The following is a 23,341-nucleotide window of genomic DNA, read 5'->3' as shown; positions in this document are numbered from 1 at the left end:
AGAAGAAAACTCATTAAGGTGACCTAATTAGCAGTTCGTTAGCAAAAATTTGACAATACAGTGACCAAGTGTTGTACAGAAGGACTAGTTCTCGCAAACGAAACAATCAAAACTGAAATCCAGTGAGAACTGAGGGAGGAGATGAGATCTAACTGAAAATAAAGTTGTAAGCAAGTTCTTTACAACAGGAAAGTCAAAACAAACAAACGACCAAGTTTTGTTCCTCATGGGAAGATCTACCCAAAACATCGATTAGAACTGGAATCAGATGAGAAATGAGAGACAGGAAATAACATTCTAGTGAGAGGCCCAGAAAATTCGTTCATTTGGCCCAGTTACTAACTCCATCCATTACCCGTAGCTGCTTATCCTGTTCTACAGGGTCGCAGGCAAGCTGGAGCCTATCCCGGCTGACTATGGGCGAAAGGCGGGGTACACCCTGGACAAGTCGCCAGGTCATCACAGGGCTGACACATAGAGACAAACAACCATTCACACCTACGGTCAATTTAGAGTCACCAGTTAACCTAACCTGCATGTCTTTGGATTGTGGGGGAAACGGGAGCACCTGGAGGAAACCCATGCGGACACAGGGAGAAAATGCAAACACCACACAGAAAGGCCCTCGCCGGCAGCTGGGCTCGAACCCAGGACCTTCTTGCTGTGAGGCGACAGTGCTAACCACTACACCACCGTGCCGCCCCAATTACTAACTCGTTAGCAAAAGAATTTGACAAAACAACGACCAAGTTTTGCGTAGAGTGAGGAGTTCTTTCAAACAAAACAATCGGAACGGAAATCCATGGATAATTGACGGAGGGGATATGATTTCACTGAATTGTGGACGACAGACACCATGCCATGGCAATAGCTTATCGGCTTTAGGGCCAGAAGAGCTAAAGATGATAGAATGTCAGCTTTCATTTCCTGATATTTACATCCAGATGGGTTTAAAAAACAAAACAAAACCCCTTAGAACATAGCACGACAACAATTAGCCAATACAACAATCTGGAATGGCCTGAAAAAGAAAGAATCCACTGGTGTACTAACAGCCAGACAAAGAACAGGTTGGCCAAAGAAATCAACAGCAGTTGATGACCCAAACATTGCAAGAGCCGTGAAGAAAACCCCCAAAACAAGAGTCAGTGACATCAACAACACCGTCCACAGCGCAGGGGTGACGCGATCACAATCCACCGTTCGAAGACGACTTTGGCCCAATCCCAATTCTAATTTCTACCCCTACCCCTCCCCCTTCCCCTCCGCCTTCCCCTTGAAACTGAGCTACAAGGGATAGGGCTTGAAATTCAACCCTTACATATTGGGATAGCCCTTCAACGATCGCATACGTCATCGCGTACCTCCGTCAGCGTTTACGTTAGCAAAACGCGACCAAATGCGTCATTGGCTGCGACCAGCCGCTACAGTCAGAGCCAGAGGCAGAACCAGAAATCTCTGCTGGCAGGGTGTGATTTGTTAACTAACACCACTGAATGGGATATCTTTGGCGCTTCGTGCACCACATCCGACAGAATGAGGTGTCAGAACACTCATGTAAACAATAAAAGCGAGAATAACAGAACAAAACGTACGCAGTAAAGCAACCGAAAACAATACTCACTCCCAAAGCTTTTTAGCAGCAGCTTGGATTTCAGAAATCGCTGCTCATTCTCAGCTCGAAAGCGAATCAAGCGGCGTGTTTCCTCTGGATAACTTAAAACACGTAAATAATGGAGAAAATACATTTATGACAATCTTTCGCCGCGGGAACCGCCATCTTTCTGAAATCCGCATGAAATCTCGCTGAAATCCGCATGGCATTGTGGGAAATCACTCAAACCCCTTCGTTCGGAGTCAGCTCCAGGAAAATCTCCGTTTGGAGGGGTACGGAAGCCCTCCCCCTTCCCCTACCCCTCCGCGTTAACTGGGATTGGGATACCCCTACCCCTTCACGTGAACGCGCAAAATGGAGGGGAAGGGCCAAGGGGTTGGTCCAAGGGGTGAAATGGGATTCGGCCTTTGAGAGCAGAGATATAGAGGCCATACCACAAGATGCAAACCACTCATCAGCAGTAAGAACAGGAGACTTGAATTTGCAAAGAAATACAGAGATGAGCCACAAAAGTTCTGGAATCAAGATGAACCTCTACCAAAGTGATGGGAAGGCCTTAAGGATGGACTGGGAGGAAGTTCATCATGCAGGAAGACAATGACTCAAAACACGCTACCAACACAACAAAGGACTTCATCGGTGGAAAAAGTGGAAGACTGGCCAAGTTGAGCAGAACCCAACTGAGTCACACTTCAACTACTCATTAAAACAAACATCTGAAAGAAGCTGCAGTACAAACCTGGAAAATCACCCCCCCCCCAAAAAAAAAAAAAAAAAAACAACAAAAAACAGTTTGGTGTCAGGGGGTCGCTGGATTGATGCAGTTATTGCAAGCAAAGAATACACAAACAAACATTTCTTGTTATGTACTTAGAACTGGCCTTGCCTTGGCTTTCCAATACTTCTGGCAGGGATTGTAAATGGTAAAAGAGGCTATCCTGAGTTAAGTAATAACCTGGATTAACTGGTTTCATAATTTTTAATCCAGGAAGTAGAAAGACAGGACTTGAGGCAACACCCTATTTCACAGCAGCAACTAAATGGTCTGGATGACACACTTCTACGAAACGATAAGGGAAGATTTTTGTCTTTTGTTCTCTGCAAATCATTTTTATAGTCTGTTTGAACCAGTGACGACCAAGACAGACGTTCATGTACGATACCTGCTGAATGCAGAACTTGCGTATGGTGTAGTCCACCAGCACAGTCATGTCCTCTACAGAAACACGGATGTTCCCATACGTCCAGCAGCCCTGATCCGGCCAGTACTGAGCACACTTGCACTGTAACACACCACCCACATTTTCATCACCGTTCTTTTCACTATTACAATAATAATAATAATAATAATAATAATAATAATAATCGTCGTCTTTCTTTCTCCCTACTGGACTCTTATCTACAATAAACACTGCCTTACAAGGACGCGTTATCCTAATGGGCTTCATGGGCAGCTGCCCAGGGCCTCGGCCACTAGGGCGCCTCGGAGGTAGCGAGATCGGAAAATATGAAACGATATTTTCAGAAGTTTTGATCATATTGATAACATTTTTGATGCATTTCGCCACCCGTAAGGAAGCCCACCTTGTCCCGTCGCATAAATCACCCGTCATTGTCAATACGATCACTGTCCACCATGTCTTCACTCGCTACGCCAGCCTGAGCTCAATGATTTAATTAATGACTTCGCTTTCCAGAAAAGTAGGAAAGTGCCCTTGTAAGTTGACCCATGGCTGTCAAACTGAATGCGCAAAGCTGTGTGCCACTGCTGTTTGGGACATTACGTGTGTGAAAGGATGAAATGTTTCACATAGCCTAACATTTTGAGATTTATTTCTGAGAAGCAAGATATTTTTCTTTGTTATCGCTCTTTGTTTTCACAAGTTAAAAGTCGCCTGGATTCCAAAATGAAAACAAACGGTTATATACCAAATGAATGTTCTTGTTCTGAATACTAAAGAAACTGTTGTAGGCCTAGGTTATGTTCTTGACATGTTGTTCATTGACTCACTCATTCAAAGGCTTCTTGAGGCTAAACTTTAGTTAACCAGACTTGTTAACCGTGATGTCTGATGGATTTTTTCACCATGCAGTTGCCTATTTCACCATTGCTTTTTCTCGATTAAATAGGTGTTGATGGATATAAAGTTTTATCGTTCAATAGTATTTCTAATTGTGCCACTGTCATTATTTAAGTTTCTGTGTCTAGTTAGACAGGCACGTCTGAGGGGGTGAATTTGCTGAGCGCAGTTGACAACAGGCGAGGGCGGGGCCTCGGGGGGGGGGTGTCTGCCCAGGGCCTCGGCAAGGATTAACGCGGCCCTGCTACCTTAATACAGGCTCTCTTTATTTACTTTAACGATCATCTGTTTAATTTGCTTTGATAAAGTGCTGTATGCTAGCACAATATATTCCTCTGGCATTTGCATTTCTATCAAGGTGCATGAAGAATGATGTTGCTTTAATAAGTAAATGGATTTGAATACTTATCTTTACACTTTCATCATGGAAGAGGAAAGGATTATGGACACACGCTTACATCTCGACTCGCTGGTCCTTTATGTGCATTTTTTTTTCAGTATGTAAATACCAAAACTGGTCAGACTAACTAAGAGATACGGTTTCTCTTAGGGGAAAAAAAAAAAGATTAGAATGAACTCTGTTTTAAAATGTTGTCTTCTGACTACGAAAACCACCTGTAGACATGCACATAATTTAAATCCCTATAAACCTTCCTTGCCATTTTCATTTTTTCCTGACTTATGACCATGGCAAAATTCAGATTTTTACAAAGTTTAAAAAAAAAAAAAAAAGTGTCTGAATTTTATATATATATATATATATATATATATATATATATATATATATATATATATATATATATTTTTTTTTTTTTAAATTTACTACACCACTGTACCTCCTTCCTCTCCTTTAGGTTGGTCACCATGACAATGGTGGCAGTGTTCTGTTCCCAGATCATTCTCCAGAAATCATTCACAGTCTCCTCTTTTGGCCCTGACACACACACACACACACACGTTATTTCATTTTCACACTACACCCAAGAGCTCCGAGTGACTTTTGCTTCACTGTTAGAAATAAAGCTAATGATGGTCCTGAGCCTTTCAATGTCTCTTTCCCTCACATATCTTTCTTCATTAATTTTTATTTACCTTGGGCAGCTATAAATTTGTTCTTCTCCTGATAGCCCTGTTCAGAGAGAGAGAGAGAGAGAGAGAGAGAGAGAGAGAGAGAGAGAAATACATTAGCTTTCTCTTATTAGAGTGCAAATATGTGTGAGTGAAATGTGGTGTTCCAACTCACATTAATGTAAGAGGCATTGATGAAATCTGAGTCTGGGACGCCCTCTAGAGGGGAGAGATGTACCCTGGAGTGATCATCTGAGAGAGAGAGAAAAAGAGAGAGCACATAAACACATGGGATGTTCAAAAGAGCATTATTATTATCATCATCATCATCATCAATAATAAAAATGGAAGTAATACCAACTATACCATTTTCTACGGTTTTGCAAAGCTCTACTTTATGGACATGTTGCAGCATTTTTTTTCCCAACCCAGCCTTTTTCTGCCACATCAGTGAAATATGTGCAAGTATTTCAGACTACAATTAACTTGTTTTCCTGCACTGAAACAAGATCAACTGTGAGCTACTGCTCACTTGCGTATCTCCCCACTCTCACTTATATCAGAATGCAAGCATTCGAAGGAATAGGACACTTATTATGAATGTTGACGTCAACAAATAATTAACCCTGAAACAAGTAAGTAAAGAGCAGTGTTCTCCCCAGGGATTTCAAATAGCATCCTGGTAAACTGTCATTTTGAAATAGCATTTTGCTTCTTGAAATGGCGTCAAAATCCACCCTATATGTTTCGTAAATACATTCAGTCGGTAAACAGGAATTTGATGTGCGACAGACCTGAAAATGGTAAAGACAGTATAGAACCCCAAGCTGAAGCTCGGTACCAAATATCAAACAGGTGGGATTTGTAGTTGTTGAGAAAAGTGTTACGAAATTTTTTTAAATCCATGCTATAGGTTTCGTAAATGCGTTCAGTCAGTAAACAGGAAGTTGATGTGCGACAGACCTGAAACTGGTATACAACCCCAAACTGAAGTTTGTTACCAAGTGGCTATGATTTGTGCTTGCTGAGAAAAAGGGTGTTGTTTCAGATGGACGGACGGAGGTACACTACCGTTCAAAAGTTTGGGGTCACTTTGAAATTTCTTTATTTTTGAAAGAAAAGCACTGTTCTTTTCCATGAAGATCACTTTAAACTAATCAGAAATACATTGCTCTATACATTGCTAATGTGGTAAATGACTATTCTAGCTGCAAATGTCTGGTTTTTGGTGCAATAGGTGTATAGAGGCCCATTTCCAGCAACTCTCACTCCAGTGTTCTAATGGTACAATGTGTTTGCTCATTGCCTCAGAAGGCTAATGGATGATTAGAAAACCCTTGTACAATCATGTTAGCACAGCCGAAAACAGTTTAGCTCTTTAGAGAAGCTATAAAACTGACCTTCCTTTGAGCAGATTGAGTTTCTGGAGCATCACATTTGTGGGGTCGATTAAATGCTCAAAATGGCCAGAAAAATGTCTTGACTATATTTTCTATTCATTTTACAACTTATGGTGGTAAATAAAAGTGTGACTTTTCATGGAAAACACAAAATTGTCTGGGTGACCCCAAACTTTTGAACGGTAGTGTAAACCTCCCCCCCCAAAAAAAAAACAAAAAACAAAAACAATTCATAATTCATGAACCAAAGGGTAATGGTTGATTTTATTTATTAATAATTGTGTAAAGTGTATTAAAGGCCTAGAGAAATGTACCCCCTTCCTCCTTGAATGATAATAATAGTACAAGTCCCGACAATGAAAACTTGTAATTGAAACCCACGTTGTAAATGTCAGGAGCATTCAGAATTCGTTGAGCTTAAATTTCCCGCCAAGGGAATCCCGGTACCAGTGTCGCTATTATTAGCTGGCTTTCACGTGGCGTCAGGAGTGTGGGTGGTTTTACCGGCGGTTTTTCCACTTACGTCCACACAGTGTAGCTTTTGTCTGACTCTCTGCTAGATTACTTTCATTTTGATGGAAACTCGGGACAGAACACAACGTAGAAAGAGAGACAAATCGTTAAACTACGATCTACAACTGTTATGGAGAAGAAGGGGGAGAAAAAGGGAAAGAGCCCGGAAAGCAATGTATCGCTGCCGGGTGCAGCAACACAAATGCCGTGGAGGGAGTGGCCCTGTTCCTTTTCCGGAAAGATAAATCACTAATTAGTCAAGACTTTGCTACAATGAACTGCAAAGCATTTTGTTTCCAACATACATAGTGGAGTAATACTACTAACTTGAGGAATGCATCTTCAACTTCCAGTCATCCAACACTCCATCCCTCCCCCGAGCAGGGGTATAATGACAACAGAAATCTTGCTTACTGGAAACCCACTTACAATGGAAGTCTAACGACAACTGTTGGCAGTCAATCTATGTTTATTATGTAACATTTCCATAAAAAGTCCGTAAAAGGGATAAATAAATTCATCAGGGATAAAATTAGTTCATACAGCCCCGCCTAGCAGTATTGGCACCCCTTAATTTTATTCACAACTTTTGTAATATCTCCAGAAATAATTGGAAATGGACACAATTTGCAATACCAAGATCTTTTAATTGAAGGTCCAAAGGAACTGAAAAGTTGTTTTTGTTCAAAATAGGCATTTTAATTTCTAAGACAACAAAAAACAGAAATACAGCAGGTGCAGGAATATTGGCACCCCTCCTTAGTATTTGGTTGCACACCCTTTGGCAGCGATGACGGCCTCCAAACGTTTCCTGTAGCCATCAATGAGCTTCTTGCATTTGTCTTGTGGTATTTTCTTCCACTCTTCCTTTGCTATGCGCTCTAGGTCTTGGATATTTGAAGGATTCCTTCTGCCAATGGCAGATTTCAACTCCCCCCAAAGATTCTCAGTTGGATTGAGGTCAGGACTCATTGCTGGCCATTTCAAAACAGTCCATTTTTTCTTTTCTAACCATTTTTGTGTGCTTTTAGATGTGTGTTTGGGGTCTTTGTCCTGCTGGAGTACCCAAGATCTTCGCCTCAAATCGAGCTCTCTTACACTGGGCAGGAGATTTTGCTTCAAAATCTGTTGATAATCTTCAGATTTCATAATCCCTATGACACAGGTAAGGCCTCCAGTCCCAGATGCAGCAAAGCAGTCCCACAGCATTATTGATCCTCCACCATGCTTGACTGTTGGTAGGGTGTTCTTTTCTTTGAATGCTTCATTGCAGCGCCTGTAAACATACTGCCTGTGAGAATTCCCAAAAAGCTCTACTTTTGTCTCATCTGTCCACAGGACATTTTCCCAGAAGGACTGTGGCTTGTCCAGGTTCTCTTTCGCAAACTCCAGACGCTCCTTTTTGTGTCTTTTTTTTCAATAATGGGGTCTTCCTTGGCCTCCGCCCATGTAGCCCTGCTGTGTTGAGTGTGCGCCTTATGGTGCTTCTTGAAACAGTTACCCCAGACTGTTCCAGGTGGGCCTGCAGGTCCGTAGATGTTAACTGAGGTGATTCTGCCACCAATCGCACCAACCTTCGACGACTTCTATCATTGATTTTTCTCTTACCCCCACGCCCGGGGAGGTTCTTGACAGTTCCATGCTTCAAATATTTCTTAATAACATTACGCACTGTTGACACAGGGATACCGAGCTCTTTGGAGATGGCTTTATATCCTTTGGAGCTCTTGTGTTTGTCAACAACTGCATTTCTTGTTTCTTCAGACAGCTCTTTTGTCTTCACCATTGTGAAAAAGGGACTTAGTGAAACAGTTGGTTTTTCAAAACACAAATCTCATCATTCATTGGCCATTTCATGTCACATGGGCACAGACAGGTCTTCACAGGTGACTTCCATTTGTAATTTACCATAGGTGAGTCAAATTAGGTTTAGTTAGGTTAGGTTTTAGGACTAACAGCAAAGGGTGCCAATACTAGCGATACAGCAAGATTTACCTTTTTCATTTTTTTTCCACTCTAATTGTTTTTTTTTTTTTTGTTGTTGATACTTTGCTCTTTTATATTAACCACGAGCTATCTGTAGAAAAATTCTGCATCACTTTTGTTCAGGAGATGCTTAACTTTAAGTACATAAACTTCAAGGGTGCCAATACTACTAGGCGGCACTGTATGTTTAAAATCTTTATTTTTCTGTAAAGCTGCTTTGCAACAAATGTCTGTTAAAAGAAAGCGCTATGCGAATAAACTGACTTGACTTACAACACCTACCGGTACCTGGATTTTTCAGATAAAAAGTACTGCAAGTTGAGCTTAATCTGTTATTTGTCCTTTTAGGGACAGAAATGCAGCTGATATCTAAAGAACGTGCATGTCATTCTGATTCCTGCTTACTATACTGTTCCAGCATTGACTAAAAATCAAATAACATTTGTTGAAGACTTTAAAGAGTCGTACTGTTAAAGTGTAAATGTTTGGAATTTGGCTTATAATGTCACATTTTAGGGCGGCACGGTGGTGTAATGGTTAGCGCTGTCGCCTCACAGCAAGAAGGTCCGGGTTCGAGCCCCGTGGCCGACGAGGGTCTTTCTGTGCGGAGTTTGCATGTTCTCCCCGTGGCCGCGTGGGTTTCCTCCGGGTGCTCCGGTTTCCCCCACAGTCCAAAGACATGCAGGTTAGGTTAACTGGTGACTCTAAATTGACCGTAGGTGTGAATGAGTGTGTGAATGGTTGTCTGTGTCTATGTGTCAGCCCTGTGATGACCTGGCGACTTGTCCAGGGTGTACCCCGCCTTTCGCCCGTAGTCAGCTGGGATAGGCTCCAGCTTGCCTGCGACCCTGTAGAACAGGATAAAGCGGCTAGAGATAATGAGATGAGATGTCACATTTTAAAGGTTTAGTGATGTAATTTACCACCTGCCTACTGACTTCCATGGTAGTTGTTCTTTCATAGTACAGATATCATCAATTATTGTACATACAGGACACTTTTTCGATGGAACAAAAATACGTGTTCTATTCCCTTCTAGCGGGTTTCATTCATTTGGCTTGATAGCATGCAATATTGTTAGCATATCGCTTATCCTACATGTATTACATCACTCTACCCAGTGGAGAATGAGCGTTGAATATGGTTTACGACATTGCATGGTTGTCAAGACAACATATCACACGTCGGAGACGTAAAACTTCCGCGCTAGTGACAATTTGGAAACAAACATAGCCACCAGGTTTGCTTCATTAAATAAGGAAAATTGAGAGAATTTCGAAAGAGAAAGATGCGTTCAACACCCAAAAGGAATGTGTATGAATAATAATGGCTTTTTCCCATGGTATATCAGATATATTCCATTCAGCTAGCGTGATACTGAACGAGTCGAAGACGAGTTCAATATCATGCTAGCTGAATGGAATACAGTGGTGCTTGGAAGTTTGTGAACCCTTTAGAATCTTCTATATTTCTGCATAAATATGACCTAAAACATCATCAGATTTTCACACAAGTCCTAAAAGTAGATAAAGAGAACCCAGTTAAACAAATGAGACAAAATTATTATACTTGATCATTTATTTCTTGAGGAAAATGATCCAATATTACATATCTGTGAGTGGTAAAAGTATGTGAACCTCTATGATTAGCAGTTAATTTGAAGGTGAAATTAGAGTCAGGTGTTTTGAATCAATGGGATGACAATCAGGTGTGAGTGGGCACCCTGTTTTATTTAAAGAACAGGGATCTATCAAAGTCTGATCTTCACAACACATGTTTGTGGAAGTGTATCATGGCATGAACAAAGGAGATTTCTGAGGACCTCAGAAAAAGTGTTGTTGATGCTCATGAGGCTGGAAAAGGTTACAAAACCATCTCTAAAGAGTTTGGACTCCACCAATCCACAGTCAGACAGATTGTGTACAAATGGAGGAAATTCAAGACCATTGTTACCCTCCCCAGGAGTGGTCCACCAACAAAAATCACTCCAAGAGCAAGGCGTGTAATAGTCGGCAAAGTCACAAAGGACCCCAGGGTAACTTCTAAGCAACTGAAGGCCTCTCTCACTGTTGCGCTCGCTGTCACGGGTGATAATTAGTTCGCGAAACCACGGGTGATGGCGTAATGCAGCACAGCTGCTTAGGTAGGAGGGAGCACTTACCTGGCTGGTGGTTGGTTGCACGCACTGTCAGTATTCCAAATATATGCGGGAACGAGCATGGTGACAAATGAGCACTGATCCAACTTGCATGCCTCGAGAGAGTACGCCACTGGTAAGGTGCTGTTTAAATTCCTTTCGCCGGTTGTTTTAACTACTTGGTCTACGGTTGTTGTTTTGTGTAAACTAGATCGGATGTTTGCTAACTTTGTCATTCTGATCGCTTGGCGAGAATATTGTTTTAACCCGGTGTTTACTGTTTAAGTTTATTGGTTTGCTTGTCAGTGCAAACATTTGAAACTCTGTGCTTCGCTTGTACGAGCCCACTTCCTGATCCGTGGTGAATGCTGGGTGATGTAGTCGCGCTGTAGTAGACTGCTTCTTGAAGTGCATGCTGGGTCACGTAGTTCACTTGGTACTGGGGATGAGTTGCCGTGTTTGTTATTTAGAGCTGCAACTTGCTATTTGCTCTGCAATGTTTTTTTGTGTATGCAATGCAATGGCTGTGAAATGTTGCCTGTATTTTAGCTATGTGGTGATTTTGAGTTGTTGCTTATTTAAATTAGTTGCATATGCATTTCCATTGTTTTGTATTTGTGGGTGTGTAGTTGGTTGTGGTTTTAAAGGGTTAAATATATTTATGTGAATTATTTATGTAAGCTATATAATATTATTATGTATTTATATTTATTCAAACAATTATAGCACAACTTGGTGTTTTATTTCACAGGTTAATAACCTGATGATGCTGATGCTGTTGCAAAGTGGACATATAAATAAGGAAAAATAAACAAACAACACATTGGACATTTGAGTTATACCGACGTTATTTCTCTCCTGGCACCCTTTTCGGCAGGGAAATCTAAAAGAGCTGAACACTCACATTGGCTAATGTTCATGAGTCCACCATCAGGAGAACACTGAACAACAATGGTGTGCATGGCAGGGTTGCAAGGAGAAAGCCACTGCTCTCCAAAAAGAATACTGCTGCTCGTCTGCTAAAGATCCATCCAAAAAACATTTTTCCAATAGCCTTCTGGCTTGTCCACGTGATCTTTAGCTCGTTTCCTAAAGATCACGTGGACAAGCCAGAAGGCTATTGGAAAAATGTTTTGTGGATGGATGAGACCAAAATAGAACTTTTTGTTTTAAATGAGAAGCGTTATGTTTGGAGAAAGGAAACCACTGCATTCCAGCATAAGAACCTTATCCCATCTGTGAAACATGGTGGTGGTAGTATCATGGTTTGGGCCTGTTTTGCTGCATCTGGGCCAGGACAGCTTGCCATCATTGATGGAACAATGAATTCTGAATTATACCAGCGAATTCTAAAGGAAAATGTCAGGACATCTGTCCATGAACTGAATCTCAAGAGAAGGTGGGTCATGCAGCAAGACAACGACTCTAAACACACAAGTCGTTCTACCAAAGAATGGTTAAAGAAGAATAAAGTTAATGTTCTGGAATGGCCAAGTCACAGTCCTGATCTTAATCCAATCGAAATGTTGTGGAAGGACCTGAAGCGAGCAGTTCATGTGAGGAAACCCACCAACATCCCAGAGTTGAAGCTGTTCTGTACGGAGGAATGGGCTAAAATTCCTCCAAGCCGGTGTGCAGGACTGATCAACAGTTACCGGAAACGTTTAGCTGCAGTTATTGCTGCACAAGGGGGTCACACCAGATACTGAAAGCAAAGGTTCACATACTTTTGCCACTCACAGATATGTAATATTAGATCATTTTCCTCAATAAATAAATGACCGAGTATAATATTTTTGTCTCATTTGTTTAACTGGGTTCTCTTTACATACAGACCATACAGACATATTAACTAATATGTTCACTTTTATTAAAAAAAAAATTTAAATAATAAATTCCCCATTCTTTATTAATTCAGGTCCAAAAAAAAAGTGTGGTCTTTTGACTGACTGAAACAGTGATAGTGAAACAGAGTTACCATAGCTATCAAGTCAATACCAGGTGTTTTTAGTGTTTAAGAGAGGAAAAAAAAAACCAAACAAACAATGTGATGTGTCTTTACATTATATATAATGTATTTTAATGATAAGTACACACAGGGAGCCTTTGAATCCTCTTGTATGTGTGTGTGCATGTACATCAGCCAGACTCACAGGGCAAAATGTTGACATAGCGGTTCTTCTCCTTGTTCTCCTCTTTGGAGGCGGCATCACACGAAGCCTGGATGGGGCAAACTGGTAATGCCTGCAGAGATGAAGCAGAGAAAACCAATCAAACGTCATGGATGGACAAGGACCTTGTACCAAGAACCAATCTGCAATCCACAACGTAGCGTGTTTGTTAGAAAACTACAATTAACAACCGATCACACAAGTGAATTGAGAAACGAGCTACAGAAAAGCAACATAAACCAAATAAATTAGATATAATGCCAAAAAAAAAAGGACAGCACTTGTACTTGTTTATGAGACAAAAGGTCAGTCTATGAAATAGACACTTGAATGACATATTGAAGTGGGGTTTCGATATTTAAATGTGCTTCCAGGAAAATCTGAATGGAAATGCTAAAGTTTAAAAACAAACAAACAAAAAAACCCTAATATAATAAAAGGTGGAAAAGAAAATTCAGCATGACTGAAATTAACTAATGAAAATCAAATCACATACTGTAGCAAGGGTGTATTTTGGTCTCTGTGAATGTTTGGTTTTTACACTTATGATCATGTTTTGTTCAGACTGATTCACACTTTAAAAGGTGCTGACTGCAAAGTCATCTAAAATTTTCAAAATTTTTTTATTTATTTTTTTTTATTGTGCACGGCATTTTCCTGTCTCGCAAGAACAATATCATATGGATGAGATGGGATCATTTTGATGCGCTTTGCTCCATTCTGGGACTGTTTTCCTACCTCTTGAGGTAAACCATATGGTCCGACAGAAATAGCCAAATGCGAGGAGCTTGAACTAATTAGCATAACTATAGAACTGCGTCACACCAAGATGGCGACGTGCGGGAAAACATCATGACTCTGCATCGACCTCAGAGAGTTTCGAGTCACAGGGATGTAATTTGTGGTTGACATTCGCAAATAGATCGGTGAAACAAAAGACGTCTATCTCTTTTCCCTGTTGCTGCTTTTGTTTTATTGTTTCTTTCTCTGCAAGATCAAAACATTAGGTGTATAACTCCATACTTGCTGCTATGGAGTCGAGCCCTTTGCATTCTAAGGCTAAGATAGCTAAGCACTAGCCAGAATGACTTGGTTATCTGTCCAGGAAAATGACGTCTAACCTTGCTCTATCTTGCAGTTACACTCACTAGGCAGGCATTCCTTTTCTTTTCCGCTGGTTTTTAGTTGGAGGGAGAGCGGAGTCCGCCATGTTTGCCCACACTGACTTGTTTTGGTTAAAAGTAGGTCAAACATGCCCCACAGTGGTCACATGATCTTGTTGCTCATTTGCTTTGGCGATCTCAGGAATCGTAAGACGCGTAATGCGTTTTATCTCAGCAAAACATTTACACATAAGATCAGAAGTGGACCGTAACGAAGTATGTTTACTTGAGTACTGTACTTAAGTACACTTTGAGTATCTGTACTTTGAGGTTTGTTTTTTTCGCAACTTATGACTAACTTCACTACGAGTGTCCGCCACAATGGTGGATATACAAAGCAACTAGGATGACAGCCGCTGAAAGCGTGTGTGCAAACAATGCTGAATTTTCTCAGTAGTACCACGATTTAAACAATCAAGCGAAGAGATAGGTGTGGTTTTGACCCATATATTAAAAAAAAAAAAGTCAGACTTTTCTGAAGACACTTCTACTGACCATCGAGTACGAATACAGGTCCTTTTGTCCAAAGCCTTTCATTCGCACTATCAGTTATTTTATATTTCAGGTATTTGTTTGAAAAAAGGAGGAATTCTCAATGGAATTTGACCGAAGCAAAACGCATTTTTGTAAAGCAAATGAATGCCATAGTACGGATCATATTAAATCTTTAGGCGCCAAGCAGCGCTCTCGCAGGGGCTTTGTTCGCGAAGTTTACCACCGACCTGAGACCGTGCTCCTTCTAAGTGGTTGGCTTAGAGGGAGGTGTCTGTCAAATTTGACTTCGCTGTGAGCTCCGTTGGCCGAGTTATTAATTTTTAAAGCCGGCTGGATCATGTTAAACCTTTAGGTGCAGAGCAGTCCTCTCACGGGGCTTTCGTTTGCGAACACCGGAATATAAAATAATGGATAGTGCATACGAAAAAGGCTTTGGAGGGAATGTCTTAACTACTGGACTAAATGGTCATTGGACAAAACGTCCTGATCCCCTCGTCTCCTCTCAGCACTAAGCTTCAGAGTTTCCTCGTCCTCTTTCTGAATCACGGACAGAATTAGAAAAAAATCGGTACGTGCCACGGTTACGAGTACTGTTGTGACCACAACCACATACAGCACAAAGATATGGCATAGCTAAAAGAACGCTTAAAAGCAGTGGAAAAACAAAAGAAAGTTGCGCACGCGTGACTATATTTTGTATGGAATGTCGCTTGACCCCGCATTTGTATCTCCACCAACATCCGGGTTTCTGATTATACTTTGACGTCACTTGCAAGTCTGGGATTCCACTGTCTTCCTGATTAACATATACTGTACATTAACATACATTTGTGCACACACTCGAATACATGCGCATGTGAGACCTGTGAGATGGACAGTATTGTACTAGTGAGTCACAATAAATTGCTGGAATTTTTTGTTTTGATGTCAGATGGTGGTCTTGCATGTTTTTATCTCGCTTAAAGCAGTGCTGCTGTTGCGCAGTTATTAAGCTAGAGGTGTGGACCTGGGTTTTAAGCAGGCTGGATTGTCATTTTTATTTTCTGAGCAAGCTGCATTTACAGCTATTCCACTGTCTTCCTGATTAATATACACATACATGTGTGCACCCATGTGTTCTGACCCAGCCACAGCTGGGTCAGAACACTACCATGCTGCTTTATGGGGGTGGGAAGGAATATTAAAAAAAAAAAAAAAAAAAACGCAACAAAAAACCCTGGCTCTTTTTCAGTTCGATTGCGTTCCATTTTGTACCATTCTACCAGGTGTTTATTCTACAGGTTCTACAAGTTAGTCAGTAGCTTCAGGGGCATTCGGTTTTGTAAGCGTTGTGGCCATAATACAACAATGTGTTGACAGAAAATGTAGTTTTAACACTTAATATTTTTTTAAAGCAAGTACTTCAGTACTTTAACTTAAGTAAAAATTTGACTGGACAACTTTCACTTGTATCGGAGTAACATTTGACCAGTGGGATCTGTACTTTGACTTAAGTAATGAAGCTGGGTACTTTGTCCACCTCTGCACAGGATACACAGTGTGTGCAGCAGCGAAACATCTCAAAACTCCAACAGCGATAGAAATGGAACATTTTGCCCAGAATTCAACTTTGCAGTCAGGACCAGAGGTAGACAAAGTACCCAGCTTCATTACTTAAGTCAAAGTACAGATCCCACTAGTCAAATGTTACTCCGATACAAGTGAAAGTTGTACAGTCAAATTTGTATTCAAGTTAAAGTACTGAAGTACTTGCTTTTAAAATACTTCAGTATTAAAAGTACATTTTCTGTCAACACACTGTTGTATTATGGCCACAACACTTACAAAACTGAATGCCCCTGAAACTACCGACTAACTTGTAGAACCTGTAGAATAAACACCTGGTACGCGTAGAATGGTACAAAATGAAATGCAACCAAACTGAAAAAGAGCCATTCATTTTTTTCTCTCTTTTTTTTTAATTCTAACACTCCTCCCCACCCCCACGAAGCAGCATGGTAGTGTTCTGACCCAGCTGTGGCAGTGTGTGCACACACGTGTATATTAAATCAGGAAGACAGTGGAATAGCTGTAAATGCAGCTTGCTCAGAAAATAAAAATGACAATCCAACCTGCTTAAAACCCAGGTCCACACCTCTAGCTTAATAACTGCCCAACAGCAGCACTGCTTTAAGCGAGATAAAAACATGCAAGACCATCACCTGACATCAAAACAAAAAATTCCAGCAACTTATTGTGACTCACTAGTACAATACTGTCCATCTCACAGGTCTCACGTGCGCATGTATTCATGCACATATGAATCTGCCTATGGAATAATGGTGGTTTAACGTTAACTTAGCTAGTCAGTGAAGCTCCACCTGACATGCTAGCAAACGCTTTTCAAACTCAAAAATCATATTGGGTAGCTAACGTTACTAGAAAATAAAAATTTCTACATTTTGTTTATTTGCCGAGATTACGCTACAACATTTCTGAAAGCACTTCAGAGAACTTAATATGTTATTCATGTTAGCGTAACTCCGTTTGTACATGCTAACTAACAGTGTCCAAGTTAACTAGCTATGTGTTATCGTTAGCCGTGAACAAGGCGATGACAACTTGGCGGGCAAATCCATAGAAAGTCATTTGACTAACCAGACTGCATAGCTATTGCAATGTTATCGTTAGCTCTAAAAGCACAGACAACTTCATTGCAAGCTTTCTCTTGGAATAAAACGTTTTTATACCTCAATATGCTTCTGCAGGTCGGACGGCGAGTTTTTGTAGGCTGTGATGTGGTTCGTTTTAGGCAAACAAAGCAAACATTTAAAACGAAACAACTCTTTATTCCTTTCAGAAAACTGAAACATGGGTTCTAGGTATGGCCATGGGTGGTGCATTCCCCAGAAGAAACACCTCCTTCCGTTCTGCCATCAACTGATCGTGTTAAATAACACTGTGGAGAAATCATTGAACTTGATTTTATCCAGTCTACGGACGAGACGTGACCCTAGTGATTACTGATCGGCTGTCTCAGTGTCACTTGCGAATAAACCAATCACGTTTTAGAAAAGAAAAGAAAAGAAAAAAACATCCACTTTCAAAGTCACTTCATAATAAAGAGTAACAAGGACAATATTTGTCTTTCAAATGTAGTGAAGTTAAAGTCATAAGTTGCCAAAAAAATGAATAAAGTACAGTATAGATACTCAAAAAGTGTACTTACAGTGGGGCAAAAAAGTATTTAGTCAGCCACCAATTGTGCAAGTTCTCCCACTTAAAAAGATGAGAGAGGCCTGTAATTTTCATCATAGGTACACTTCAACTATGAGAGACAGAATGGGGGGAAAGAATCCAGGAAATCACATTGTAGGATTTTTAATGAATTAATTGGTAAATTCCTCGGTAAAATAAGTATTTGGTCACCTACAAACAAGCAAGATTTCTGGCTCTCACAGACCTGTAACAACTTCTTTAAGAGGCTCCTCTGTCCTCCACTCGTTACCTGTATTAATGGCACCTGTTTGAACTCGTTATCAGTATAAAAGACACCTGTCCACAACCTCAGTCACACTCCAAACTCCACTATGGTCAAGACCAAAGAGCTGTCAAAGGACACCAGAAACAAAATTGTAGACCTGCACCAGGCTGGGAAGACTGAATCTGCAATAGGTAAGCAGCTTGGTGTGAAGAAATCAACTGTGGGAGCAATTATTAGAAAATGGAAGACATACAAGACCACTGATAATCTCCTTCGATCTGGGGCTCCACACAAGATCTCACCCCGTGGGGTCAAAATGCTCACAAGAACGGTGAGCAAAAATCCCAGAACCACACGGGGGGACCTAGTGAATGACCTGCAGAGAGCTGGGACCAAAGTAACAAAGGCTACCATCAGTAACACACTACGCCGCCAGGGACTCAAATCCTGCAGTGCCAGATGTGTCCCCCTGCTTAAGCCAGTATGTCCAGGCCCGTCTGAAGTTTGCTAGAGAGCATTTGGATGATCCAGAAGAGGATTGGGAGAATGTCATATGGTCAGATGAAACCAAAATAGAACTTTTTGGTAAAAACTCAACTTGTCGTGTTTGGAGGAGAAAGAATGCTGAGTTGCATCCAAAGAACACCATACCTACTGTGAAGCATGGGGGTGGAAACATCATGCTTTGGGGCTATTTTTCTGCAAAGGGACCAGGACGACTGATCCGTGTAAAGGAAAGAATGAACGGGGCCATGTATCGTGAGATTTTGAGTGAAAACCTCCTTCCATCAGCAAGGGCATTGAAGATGAAACGTGGCTGGGTCTTTCAGCATGACAATGATCCCAAACAAACCGCCCAGGCAATGAAGGAGTGGCTTCGTAAGAAGCATTTCAAGGTCCTGGAGTGGCCTAGCCAGTCTCCAGATTTCAACCCCATAGAAAATCTTTGGAGGGAGTTGAAAGTCCGTGTTGCCCAGCGACAGCCCCAAAACATCAGTGCTCTAGAGGAGATCTGCATGGAGGAATGGGCCAAAATACCAGCAACAGTGTGTGAAAACCTTGTGAAGACTTACAGAAAACGTTTGACCTCTGTCATTGCCAACAAAGGGTATATAACAAAGTATTGAGATGAACTTTTGTTATTGACCAAATACTTATTTTCCACCATAATTTGCAAATAAATTCTTTAAAAATCAGACAATGTGATTTTCTGGATTTTTTTTTTCCTCATTCTGTCTCTCATAGTTGAAGTGTACCTATGATGAAAATTACAGGCCTCTCTCATCTTTTTAAGTGGGAGAACTTGCACAATTGGTGACTGACTAAATACTTTTTTGCCCCACTGTAAGTACAGTACTCAAGTAAATGTACTTTGTTACTGTCCACCTCTGGTCAGGACCTTTAAAATGTGCTGACTTTAAAAAAATTAGACGAACAAATTTCCAACCAGTCGCCCATTATACATCCTGCTTTAAACTCAACCAGAACATCCATAAACGCTTCCAGATTCTTGAACATTCCAGATGAATCAAGCAATGCTTAATGATTCATCTAACTCATGAGTCACACGTTATCACAGTGATTCATGTGCGGGTGTGTGCTTGCGCATGTGTTTACATTGAATTCTTCCCGGAAGAGTTTGTTGTCATCAGCCATGCGACGGTTCATTTCCTCCTCCAGCTTGTCTACTGGAAGGGGCGGGTACTTCCTGTTTGTGCTGGGTGAGCGGGCCAATAATGGCACACTCTGAAACTCTGTGAGGTTAATAGGAAGGAAAAGGAAAGGAAGTGCAAGGAACAGGAAAGGAGAGAAAAACGTATTGCAGTTATGCCTTCAGAAAAATAAATCAATCATCAGGAATCAAATGAGTGTCAATCAACTGCACAGCACATTAATTAATTAATCAGTCTACACAAAGAAATGCTGCAGAGCAAAGATGCCTTCAAAAATAATCAAGTTAAACGTTTCTACATTTAAAAAAAAAATACTGTAAAGCACAGTAAATAGTAATAAAGGAAACGGTCAATATTTGGTGTGACAACCCTTTAAAAAAAAAAGTAACCTTGGGTACAATTAGTGTAGTTTTATAAGAAAATGAGCTCCGAATTTCACTGAGCAGCCACAGTTCTTCTGGAGATTTTGATTCTCACACTTCTAATTTTTTGTAGCAAAACCCAGCAGGAGCGGCACGGTGGTGTAGTGGTTAGCGCTGTTGCCTCACAGCAAGAAGGTCCGGGTTCGAGCCCCGTGGCCGACGAGGGCCTTTCTGTGCGGAGTTTGCATGTTCTCCCCGTAGGTTTCCTCCGGGTGCTCCGGTTTCCCCCACAGTCCAAAAACATGCAGGTTAGGTTAACTGGTGACTCTAATGCTGTGTTCACACTTATACCGGTACGAAAGTGGTATAACTGTATCGATACAAAGTATACCGGTACAGTTTAGTGCATCTGTCCACACCAGCGAGAAATGTTTGCAGTTTTCTTTCACGGTAGTTGAAATGCGCGTGCGCGAAATGTTTCCGTGGTTACCGAGTAACTTCCTTCCGAGAATATGGTGGATGAAACAACGTGTGTGTGCTTTTTGTTGTCAATGTACAGTCTGTATTTCTGGTGGTCATTTATTCAGTCGAATGGTATAAAACGCACGAGGCAGTTGAGAAAGAAACAAACGAATCTCTGTTCTTCACTATTTTATTCAGCGAAGACATCGATTGAGGTGTGTGACTTTGCGCATGCGCATTATATTTGTATCGATACAGAGCCGCTTCATCTGTCCACACTACAGCGAAGCGCTACAGTACCGATACGAAACCCATACATTTGTGGGTTTCATACCGATACAGTTATACCGCTACAGTACCGGTATAGTTGCTAGTGTGGAGAGGTGTTGCGGTACGAAAGTAGTTTCGTATAGGTACAAAATCCCTAGTGTGGACAGGGTATAAATTGACCGTAGGTGTGAATGTGAGTGTGAATGGTTGTCTGTGTCTATGTGTCAGCCCTGTGATGACCTGGCGACTTGTCCAGGATGTACCCCGCCTTTCGCCCGTAGTCAGCTGGGATAGGCTCCAGCTTGCCTGCGACCCTGTAGAACAGGATAAAGCGGCTAGAGATAATGAGATGAGATGAGAAAACCCAGCAGCCTTTATTCGGTTTTGGTCTAAAAAGTGTCTCTTGCACTTTCTTTACTGATATTTTTCTGTAACTGTTTTTGTACTGACTCGATAATGTAGAAGTCATACAATAAAAAAAAACCTAGGACAAATAGAACAAAGTCTGGTCTTAAGAATCTGGTGCCCCAGAGTTTCACAGTACTGTATGTATAAATCACTTTGTAAATCCTGCAATCACAGCTAACAAACTGGCCAGTAGTGGGCACCACAGTACAGTGTACAAAAAAAAAATCCCCCCACATTAGTTAATCTCCCACACACTCATACATTCATTCACGCCTAAAGGCATTTAAGCTTCACCAATCCTCCAGCTGGTATTTTTCTGGAAGGTGAGAGGAAACCAAAGAACACAGAAGAAACCGACAAGTACACCAGGAACATTGGAGGCGTCCAAAACTCCACAGAGGCAGTAACCTGAACTCAGGATTAAACTGTGACCCTGGAGCTATGAGGCTGCAATTCTGCCTCCGAATTTGAACACTGTTAATCTTTATAATGCTTTACACATTATTTTTTGAACATTAAACACTGACTATACCATCCAAAATTATCCACTTACTCCACCTTGAACTTCCAATCTGCATAAAATCAAAACCAGCTCAACTGTTCATTCCAGTCAGGCTTTCACCAATAACAGTCCCTTCTGTAACGGCGTCGAGGAGAACTTTTGGTGTGAATATACTCCAAGACATTTTATTTAAATCTTTGCTGAAAGTAACCAGTGTTGTAGTCGAGTCACTAAACCTTGAGTCTCCACTGTTCAAGTCCGAGTCAAAAAAATTTCGAGTCGAGTCCGAGAACAAGACTCCAACCACACCATTTGACGGTGGCTGTTTCAGCGCCATTACACATTAGTTTGTTCCTGAACATGACGTATGAACAGGTGAATGCGCTTCTCTTTGTCAGGGAGTGCGAAGTGTTCTGTCAGAGATGGTTGGGAGACGGATGCAAGTGCAGAAGGTGCGTTTATTAATACAAGTAAACAATCCAGAACGGCAGGCAAAATCGTAAAACAGTGGAACAGGCAATAGGTTGAGCGAGGCACAAACAGGCTATCATCGACTCGGCAGAATCAAAGATTAGAAACAGGAAATCAGGGATCAGGAACCCAAACAAGGAAATAAGGCTCAGTAATGTGTCAGCAATGCAACCCAATACTTCGCAAAGTAAGTGTGTTTTCACAGTTTTTATACAGGCACGCTGACTGCGCCTTAATCCTGTGCAGGTGTGAATCGTTTACGGCGCACGCGAGTCCGCATGGTGCGCTCGCACAAGAGTCTAACTGATGCATGCACCAAGGCGTGCAGGTGTGACACTCTTGCACAAAATTAGTACAAAATTAATGCAGCTATAAATATTTTGTGCCAAATTATTATGGCATGCTACAAAAAAATAAAGAAAAAAAAATCAGAGTCCTCATCTCCAATTTACGAGTCCGAGTCATCAAGTCCAAGTCAAGTCACGATTCCTTAAAATTAGGGCACGGGTCCTGGACTCGAGTACTACAAGCCTGAAAGTAACAATGCATGAAAATAAAAGTACAAATTGGAAGATTATATCCCGGGAACATCAGCCAACTCACAGTCCACTGAATTTACTGGACTCGGGGGAATTATCAATTTGTTTGAGATTTATTCAAAAAAAAAAAAAATAATATCAGCCTGAATCTTCACACGTCGTGGCTCAGGTGGATAAGGCGCCATACCATAAATCCGGGGACCCGGGTTCGATTCCGGCCCGAGGTCATTTCCCGATCCCTCCCCGTCTCTCTCTCCCGCTCATTTCCTATCTCTACACTGTCCTATCCAATAAAGGTGAAAAAAGCCCAAAAAATATATCTTAAAAAAATAACCGGACACCTGACTGTTTTTCCCGCCTAAAGTTTTTAGTGGCAGTTGAGGAATTCCTTGATCTTTCAGAGAGTCTAAACCAGCGTGTGTAAAGCTAACAGTGGAAAATGGATCACGCTCACAAATGAGTTCTATACGATGGAAAAAAAAAAAAACACAGCAATGACAAAATTTATGAATGACTATACTCCACCACCTCAGATATTCTGCCAAAATGTAACACGGCATGG

At 41.2% G+C, this 23,341-nt stretch overlaps 1 protein-coding gene across 2 annotated transcripts in view; it reads right to left on the bottom strand.

Annotated features, from left to right (window-relative positions):
* ptpra (protein tyrosine phosphatase receptor type A) overlaps positions 1-23,341 on the bottom strand; it is a 159,652-nt gene that overhangs the window by 28,669 nt on the left and 107,642 nt on the right. For both annotated transcript variants that reach the window (XM_060935650.1, XM_060935651.1), the window contains 6 exons: positions 19,710-19,846; positions 12,954-13,044; positions 4,940-5,016; positions 4,789-4,825; positions 4,533-4,630; positions 2,779-2,898 (listed from right to left, as the gene is read on the bottom strand). In XM_060935650.1, coding sequence (XP_060791633.1) covers positions 2,779-2,898; positions 4,533-4,630; positions 4,789-4,825; positions 4,940-5,016; positions 12,954-13,044; positions 19,710-19,846 — 560 coding nt within the window. The remainder of the gene's footprint in view (positions 1-2,778; positions 2,899-4,532; positions 4,631-4,788; positions 4,826-4,939; positions 5,017-12,953; positions 13,045-19,709; positions 19,847-23,341) is intronic.

The sequence above is a fragment of the Neoarius graeffei genome, chromosome 12 (assembly GCF_027579695.1).
Source record: "Neoarius graeffei isolate fNeoGra1 chromosome 12, fNeoGra1.pri, whole genome shotgun sequence".
NCBI lineage: Eukaryota > Metazoa > Chordata > Actinopteri > Siluriformes > Ariidae > Neoarius > Neoarius graeffei.
Note: the sequence above shows the minus strand (reverse complement) of the source record. Positions and strands in the feature narration are given on the sequence as shown.